Source organism: Propithecus coquereli, unplaced genomic scaffold (genome assembly GCF_000956105.1).
Source record: "Propithecus coquereli isolate 6110/MARCELLA unplaced genomic scaffold, Pcoq_1.0 Scaffold199, whole genome shotgun sequence".
Lineage (NCBI taxonomy): Eukaryota > Metazoa > Chordata > Mammalia > Primates > Indriidae > Propithecus > Propithecus coquereli.
The window spans coordinates 2383007-2392645 of NW_012144855.1; the positions used below are offsets into that span (position 1 = coordinate 2383007).

General features: G+C 39.7%; 1 protein-coding gene across 1 annotated transcript in view; it reads right to left on the reverse strand.

Annotated features, from left to right (window-relative positions):
* ABCB4 (ATP-binding cassette, sub-family B (MDR/TAP), member 4) overlaps nt 1-9639 on the reverse strand; it is an 80206-nt gene that overhangs the window by 47654 nt on the left and 22913 nt on the right. The window contains exons 4-5 of the mRNA XM_012643513.1: nt 7330-7480; nt 14-71 (exon numbers count right to left, since the gene is read on the reverse strand). Coding sequence (XP_012498967.1) covers nt 14-71; nt 7330-7480 — 209 coding nt within the window. The remainder of the gene's footprint in view (nt 1-13; nt 72-7329; nt 7481-9639) is intronic.

Consider the following 9639-nt stretch of genomic DNA (forward strand, 5'->3'; position numbering starts at 1 on the left):
ATATCTCAATTACCTAGTCATTTCTTCTTCCAGAATTCTGCCTGGATTTAGCAGCGACAATGAAAAATTCACTAAATAAAAACAAAACAAAAACATTTTAAAAAGACTGAACTATTAAGAGTGAGAAATAAAAATAAAATCCTAAGCCTTTCAACTGACTGAACAGACCCTGTCTTGCCCAAGGGGACCCCAAAGAAACCTTAAAACTGAGTTCCCAGCCAAGCTGGGATAGGAAGTTGGACACGCCTTGTTATACCCCCTCCCTCCCCAACCACCATTAGGCTTTCTCCCCTAAGGGTTAAACAGAAACCAGCCCTTTGGAAAGACTTGCTCCACTGCTGATTTCAACCAATTTCATGACTGCATCTCCCTTTTTGTGGTTTTGGCACAACTGGCCAGTGTTCCTTCCTGATAAGAGACTACCAACCATGGAGTGGTTCTGGCCAGTCTACGGAGGATGAGTGGTGAGGGTTTTCGTGAGCTCTGCTTTACCTTTCAATGTCAGAGGGCTGAAAACTCCATCCTTGGATCATGCTGACACCACCATTTTTTGAACATGGGTCTCATGGAAGGGTATGAAGCTCAATTATGCATGTGTATATTTCTCCTTTCATAAATATTCATCCCTCCTCTTATAGCTTATTAAATACATACATTTGGCCACTCCACTCAACATAAATTCCTGTTTTCTTTACCATTCCCTGAAAGTGCTTGTTTTTGGCTTCCAGCCATAGGCTATGATTCTCAGCCTGCAAGACGGCCAGCCTGTAGGCTGTAACCCTTATTGAGAAATAAAACTCTCCTTTCCAAATGTATAAACCTCATCATTCTTCAGTTGACAATAAAAGATTTGTTAAGAATTGAAATACATGAAAGCAAGATGCTACCTTATTTAAGGCTCTTTTTAAAAATCACTGTTTTATTTTCACACTCAAGTGCACTCTTTTTACTTTGCTCAAGTAAAGAGTCCGAGGGTTTAGGTACGGGTCTTCAAGGGCCCAGATGGGGGAAAATAATCCGTCCCAGGGTCTCCCTCATCCTAGCAGTCTCAGCTTTTAGCAAGGCCGCTTCCTAAGGCAGCATAGAGGAGCCGATGAAGGGACAGGGGAGCCACCAGCACACAGCAGGCAGAGCAGGGAAATAGTTAAAATAGAAAACACAAAATTTAAGGGGCATTTTTTTTCTTGGTGGCTCAAAGCACTTCACCGATACTTGCTTCTATATATATTTTTATATCTCTGTGTTTTTCCTTTATGTGTCTCCTATGACATAAATATGGGAGAGACTGAATTATATCCATTGCAAAGGAGGAAAAATTAGACAGAAGAGAACAAGTTGCTCAAAGGCAAGGCAGTGGATCACTAGCAATTAGTCAACATCCTGAATTCCACGTCTTGTATTTTGGTATTTTTACCAGAATTCTGGCAGTATGAATTGGAAGGAAATATGTCGTTTATCAATTTGAGCCAATTTGATAAAAATATCAAGGTACCTTTCCTGGTTTTCATGTTTTAATAATTGGTAACATTCACTGAGCATTTATTATATGCCAAGCACTGTTCTGAACACCTTAAATGTGTTGATTCACTTAATTCCCTTATGAGGTAGGACTATTTTACAAATCCTCATTTTACAGAACTGAACTGATAAGAAGAGAAAACTGAGGCACAGAGAAATAAATTACCCAAAGTCACACAGCTAGCACGTGGCTGAATGTCAGCCCAGGCAGTTTGGCCTGTGCTCATAACACTAAACTATACTGATTGATTCATGTGGTGACGTGGCCCGACTTCAGACCGAGGAATGAACACAGAGACATAAAGACGCAGACACATGGCTGCAGCCCGTACAAAAAGACACAGACACCACAAGACAGTATGAGGCTGCAGCGAAAAGCTTTCGCTGAAGCTGTTTATTTATAATACAGGTTGTTTGGCAACTGTCCCACTGCAAGTTCTTTGTTCCCACACCATCCCCGACTCAACACGTCCCAGTTCCTTGTTGTTTCGTCTCCAGCAAACAGATGTTTGCATCTCAATTCCCTAGCCCCTCCTGTTTGCAGAGAGAGGACGCTCTGGACTTGCATGCAAGGTCACAGACATATTCTTGAGAGAAATAACAAGGAAACTTTCCCAGACAAAGGTGTCCTCTACATGTGGTAACGACTTATTTTTACTTTTTTAAGAAAACAAAGTGAAAAATTAAAAAAGAACAAACCAGCCTATATCTACTGCATTCACAAAACAACGGCATAAAGTATCACCATAGCGTTGCTGAGAAAACACACCAGGGTAGGTATTTCCCATTTCCCATGATCCTAGGAGAGAAACTGGTCTATCTTTGTTCCTTTATCATGTGCACACAGCCCAGTGGTCATGTTTTCTGGATGCTGTGTATCCTTCTTATCTTTTGCCAAAGTAGAGATAAGGTTGAAATTTATTTAAAACTCAAACTACTATCAGAATCAACTACCACGTATGTGGCCCCAGTTGTGGCATAATTTTTCCCTCAGGATTATAACTTCTACTGATATTTACAGTGAAATGTTTCTGATTTTTTTTTTTTTTTTTTTGAGACAGAGTCTCGCTCTGTCACCTGGAGTAGAGTGCAGTGGCATCATCATAGCTCACTACAACCTCAAACTCCTGGGTTCAAGCTATGGTCCTGCCTCTGCCATCCAAGTACCTGGGACTACAGGCGAGTGCCACCACACCGGCTCATTTTTCTATTTTTTGTAGAGATGGGGTCTCATTCTTGCTCGGGCTGATCTCAAACACCTGACTTCAAGCGATCCTCCCAGCTTGGCCTTCCAGAGTGCTAGGATTACAGGCATGAGCCACAGCACCTGGCCACATTTCTGATTATTAATCTAGCCCCTTATCAGCTTTCAGACCCTTGAGGAGCCATACCCTATTTTACTTCTCTTCTTATCAGTTCAGTTCTGTGTGCTCATTTCCTTCCTGAGGTCTTAAATATGGCAAATTGGAACTGTGTTTGGAACTAGAGGCAGACAAGCTATTCTAAAGTTGTAGTATTTGTAGAAATCATTGTGGTTTTTTATTTCCATGAGCATTGAAAATAGGTAAAATCTTAAATGTTTTTTCTCCTCCAATACCTACCTCAAACTTTTCAATTCTCTCAATGAAGATATCATAACTCAAATTGACTCTCCCCCTAGGAAATAAAAGAATCTATGGGCATTTCAGGTTTCACCTGTTCCTTTCTCAGAGTCCAGGCCAACAATGGGAATCTAGGGCTAGCTTAATAACCCAAGGAGTCCCTGAGCCCCCTGGAAACACAGAGTTTCTGCTGCCTGTGACAAAGGTGAGACAAAAGTGTGCTGGTGTGTTCCCCAACAGTCATGGGATTCTAGATCTGGAAAGGGCCTACACCTGTTCTTGTCAGATGCTACCTATTCTGTGTCAGTCTCATAAGCAGTCTCCAAGTAGCCAATTGGTTTGGTGGTTCTCACTGGTGTTTGCCCTTTAGAATCACATGGGGAGCTTTAAAAATACAGATGCCTGGGCTCCACCCAAGCCCAATTCATCCAGAACCTTCGGCTGAGTCCAGAGCATCACATTTTTTAAAAGCACCTCAGGTGATTCTAATATGCCAGGAAGGAGAACTCCCACTCCAGTCCATCTGAATGCCTCCTCTAACAAGGAACTGGGGAATTCTTAAAGCTACCTATTCATTTTAGGGAGTGCCCATATAATCCATCCTTTTTACAGATGAAGAAACACAATCTTAGAGTGGTTCTTTCATTTCTAAGTTCTCACAGTTAGTTTTTCCCAGTATTTATTGACTGTTTACTATGTTCCAGACACTTTACATAAATCATCTCATTTATTTCTACTTGTAAATCTATGATTACCTTTCCAAGATAAGAAGAGTAAGGAGCACAGAGGTTAAGAAACATCACACAGCTAATGAGTGAAGGGTCTGAATAATAAGTATATACATTAAGGATCAGATGGGGAAACATTGTCCTCATTGTCACATTTGAGTCTCAAAGTAAATCAATGTCTGCCTTTCTTGGTTCTGCCTAGAACTACTTTTATCATGTACAAACTGCTTAGCACAAAACAAAGAGCTGATGTTTGTTCAGGCACCTTAGGCACTATGAACAGTTAATTAAGGTAACTCAGGTCTCAAAAATGCCTTTTCACCCTCAACTATGAGGCAATGCAAGGACATACAGGGTGCAGCAATTTCTCCACAGAGTTTTCTAGATTATTACAGTTACATAGACTTGGCATAAAGATATCAAGTTCTTGATGCTCTGCAAAAAACCTTTTTTCTATGACTCTGTCCTTAAGGTTTTGGATGCAGAATGTTTTGTGCATAGTTTCTGCACAACTGAATCATTGTGAGGGAAGAACTCTGCCACGGAGTAGCTTTATTCTGTTGACAAGGACGGGCTCTGTTCACAGTAAGTCATTGTCAGACCGTCTTGTAATTTAAACCTGTTTTTCTTCTAACATTCTCTTTTCATTTGGCTCCCATTAAGCCTACCTGTCCAAGAATCCGACAATTTTAAAGAATAGACTCTAAATAAACATCTCCTGGGATCTCAGCTAAATACTTTATCTGCCCCCAACACCCATGATTTTTTTTCTAAACTCTACAATTCTAAACATATCAGTGAGTAGTCTGGACTTAGAGTGAGTATCCTTTAAAGATTTCATTTTTCTCCAAAGAGGTTTGAGAATAGTATTCCTACAACCTACCAAACCGTGAATAGCGGAAATTCATAACATTTGAGCAACTTCCCATTCCAAATCCTCCAAGAAGCCATTAGGCTTAATGACAAATGTGGCTACAGAGGAGCAAGGGTCACAAACAGGAATGTTTATAATTTGGAGGGGACCAAAACCAAGTTGGCAACTGTCATGAGTTTCTCTCTCTAGCAGTCACAGGTCTGTAAGTGACTTGCTTGTGCCGTGCTCCACAGAGACATTGAATTTGTCCGTGAGCACAGCCCATGGCACCTGTGTGCTATGTCCAACTTCAAAACCATTTGGTTTCACAATTAGAAGCAAGTAAATAAAAAAAGCAAACTGCTCCAAGTAAGAAAGTTGTGGAATTTTCTGGTGCTAGTAAAGTAATCTTAAAAACCCCACAACTAATAAAATTAGTCCAAAAGAGAATGCATCTGTGATAAGTGAGCTGTACTGTTTCAATGTGATTTTTAAAAAACTTTAATTGTGATAAAATACATGTAACACAAAATTTACCATCTTAACTATTTTAAGTGCACAGTTCAGTAGTGTTAAGTATAGTCATGCTGCTCTACAACCAACCTTGAGAACTTTTTTATCTTGTAACACTGAAACTCTACATCCATTAAACAACAGCTCCCATTCCCTCTCCTCCCAGCCCCTGCTAACTACCCTTCTATTTTCTCTTTCTGTGAATTTGACTACTCTAGATACCTCATGAAAGTGGAAACAAGCAGTATTTTTCTTTTTTTGATTGGCTTATTTCATTTAGCATAATGTTCTTAAGGTTCGTCAACATTATAGCATGTGCCAGAATTTCTTACCTTTTTAAGGCTGAATAATATTCCATTGTATGTATATAACATATTTTGTTTCTTCATTCATCCACTAATCTGATTTTTTTAATCCTAAGTAGAAACCAATTTTTATCTGTACTTCCATGTTTATTGCAGCACTATTCACAATAGCCAAGATTTGGAATCAACCTAAGTGTCCATCAATGGATGAATGGATAAAGAAAGTGGTATATACACAATGGAATATTATTCAGCCATGAAAAGAATGAAATCCTGTCATTTGCAAGAACATGGATGGAACTGGAGAACATTACGTTAAGTGAAATAAACCAAATACAGAAAGACAAATCTTGCATGTTCTCACTCATATGTGGGAGCTAAATATTAAAAACAATTGATCACATGGAGACAGAGAGTAGAACGATGGTTACCAGAGGCTGGTAAGTGGGGAGGGGGGAATAAAGTGAGGATGGTTAATGGGTGCAAAAATATAGTTAGATATTTAGATAGAATGAACAATATTGGACAGCACAACAAAGTGACTATAATCAACAAAAACTTAGGATATACCTTAAAATAACCAAAAAAGTGGAATTGAAATGTTCCTAACGCAAAGAAATGACAAATGCTTGAGGTAACAGATACTTCAATTACCCTAATATGATTATTACACATTGTATGCCTGTATCAAAAATCACACATACCCTATAAAGATATACAACTATTACGTACCCATAATAATTATTCAAATATTCAAAGGATGCTTTTACTGGATTTCTAAAAGGCACGAATATTTATCAGTATTTATTTATGTAAACATATCCTATTGTATTAATCAAGCAATCATATTCTCTTAGGAAATTACACTTAAGCCCTACAGTGGTAACTAAATATATAGTTTTCAGTCAGTGAACACTGAAAGCTCTTACTGAATGCTACCTAAATCACACAGTGTACATTTTCTCTGGTATCCTTGCTGCCTTTCCTTTATCAGTTTTGTAAAAATGTTCTGCTATCTGTGCACCAATAAAGCTTCACTCAGTTTTTTCCAGCCGAGTGCCTACAAGGTCTCTTAGAGGAAAACAGCCTTCAGGCTTGGTAGAAAGTGTGGAAATCTTCCTTTCTATTGAATTTGGCTAGTATGAAAAGAACTGTGTCCACCGGAACCCCACTGCAAGGCTGTTGCCAGGGACCCCTCTTAAAGGTGACTTATGGGGCCCCTTTGGCTCTTCAGTAATTACAGTCCTTTGGGTGACGTCCAAGGCATAGTATGCCCATATTGAATCCATTCACTCTTTAGCGAAGTGTGATATCGACTTCCAGTCAATCTGGTTGGTCCAAAAATTAGAGACAGAAAATGGGTATTATTTTTTACAAAGAAGGAGGGGAGAGAAAAAAAAGAAAACCTAGAAACAGATCTACAAGCTGAGCACAACTAAGAAATACTGCCGAGTTAACTGATGGATTTTGAACCTTGTCAGTAATTACTAATGGGGTGAACACTGCACAGATATACTCTGTATATTTCCACTGTCCTCAAGTAGAGCAACTTTCCTACTTTATTGGATGCAAAGCTTCATGTGTATTTCCTTACGCTGTACTAAAAGTCAAACAACATACATGTATTTCTTAAAATTTAACGAGTATTTGAAGAATTTTCTGAGAATTTTACATCTCCTTCTGTGATATCTGGAGTCATCAGATGTCCAAATCATTAAACAAGTAGATAATGAATAGCAAAATCAATTTCTAATCTTTTACCCAGTTAAAGAAATACTATCAATTGAAAAAAAAAATAGAGAAATGCTTACCTGGAATGGAGAAGTTTCCTGTAGTAGTAACGAATTTATCAGTCATTTCTCCAAACACTATCATCATTAGGGGAAGCCCTGAGCCGTGAGCTATGGCCATGATGGTACCCAAGGACATAAACAATTTATCTTGCCAATCAGAGTATCGAAACTAAAAAAAGGAAATAAAATAATACTTAACTGTGGAATGGAATTTCTCTTTTTCCATAATTACACGTCTTTGGATTTTTACTTCAAGTTAGCACTTTTTTTTTTTTTTTTTGAGACAGGGTCTTGTTCTGTTGCTTGGGTAGAGTACAGTGTCATCATTATAGATCATTGCAACCTCAAACTCCTAGGCTCAAGCTATCCTCCTGCCTCAGCCTTCCAAGTAGCTGGGACTACAGGCATGCACCACCATATCTGACTAATTTTTCTATTTTTTTATAGAGACAGGGTCTCACTCTTGTTCAGGCTGGTCTCAAACTCCTGACCTTAAGTGATCCTCCACCTCAGCCTCCCAAAGTGCTAGGATTACAGGTGTGAGCCACCGTGCCTGGCTAGCACTTTTTTGATAGTTGCAAATATGTGTGTTAGAGAAGGAGAATTTCAACCCAAGTCACTAACAGAACAATTTCATGATTCTATTTATTTTGTACTCTGTGAAGAAATCAATATAATTCTGTTTAATCAGTATCTGATTTGGGTGAATGATCACAATATAATCAGAAAAGATTAACGTTTGGTTCTATTAAGAAATATTATTTGATTTCCTAGGGCTCCTGAGGTAATAGATTAAGAACAGCTAGAGGCAGATACTAACTTACATACACACACACACACACACACACACACACACACACACACATACACACCCTGTATCCTTTAAAACTGCATTCAGAATATTTCAGAGGGAGAATTAAAAATGGAAAATATAACAGATGCTCTGAGTTTTGAGGATAAGATCCCTTTAAAAGGTTTAAGTTAGGTTTAAAATGGCAGCTTAGTAGTGAAGTGTAACAAACATTATGGAGTGTCTACGTATGTATGCACTTTAGGGAAGTCTGCTCATGGAGATAATGCTTATGCAGAGTCTCGAAGGATGAGAAAGAGTCAGCTGGAAAAGAATTGGGGAGTGTAGGGAAAAGAGGGGGAGTTCGGGCTTAGAACAGCAAGGTGACTAGAAGCTACATGGAACACGTAAGTAACTCCTGGCAGTGGAATTCCTGAAGGTCACAGTACAAAGTGTGGGACACTATGTTAGAGAGAGGTACAGCAGGCCTGGTGGCCCACACTTGAGGATCTGGGACTTAGTGCTTCGTACAGAGGGGAAAGGTGATGCCAGTTGTCACAGTGAAGTGCACGACTCCCATGAACTGACCATGAGATCAGTGTCATAACACTTCAAAAGACTTTGATACTCACTCTTTTTAGTCCTTTCCATTGTCTCCCATTTTCTCTCTATTTTTGATTGACCCATCTATGGGTGTCTTTCTCTTTGTTCTTTTTCCTCCTCTGCCTTCTACACTACATCTTCCTTCTCTTAAGTTTCCATTTCCATAGCTTCCCCTCTGTCTCTTGCATCTCTCCTCTCTTTTTAAACGTTTTACTCTGCCCATTTACCCCACCCTCTTTGAGGACAGGGAATGATTATCAGGAGAGTGGGTGATGAGTCAGGCTTGGCAGAGTGATGTCTCTGAGGGCTGAGGCTGAGTCAGACTGGGTCAATACCCTGGGTGAGTCTGAGGAGGGAATGTGTGTGCAAACCATTCTCAAATAGTTTCCAAAGTCTAGTCGGGGATCCAGAACGGGGAGCAAATTCCGTCATCAAACACACAGGGCAAGCAAGTGTAACAAAAGAAAAAAAGGCTCAGAAGCCAGGTAGAGTTTGGAATGAAATAAGGGATACTGGTAAAGTCAAGAGCAAATGGGGGCCGGGCGCGGTGGCTCACGCCTGTAATCCTGGCACTCTGGGAGGCTGAGGTGGGAGGATCCCTTGAGGTCAGGAGTTTGAGACCAGCCTGAGCAAAAGTGAAACCCTATTTCTACCAAAAATAGAAAAAAATAGCCAGGCGTGGTGGCTTGTGTGGCCTATAGTTCCAGCTACTTGGGAGGCTGAGGCAGGACCATAGCTTGAGCCCAGGAGTTTGAGGTTGCAGTGAGCTGTGATGATGCCACTGCACTCTACCTGGGGCAACAGAATGAGACTCTGTCTCAAAAAACAAAAAATAAAGCAAATTGGGGAAGGGTCCCTAAAATTATTCCAAAAGGGACCGGTACCCCCAAGATTCTTTTTTTTTTTTTTTTTTTTTTTTTTTGAGACAGAGTCTC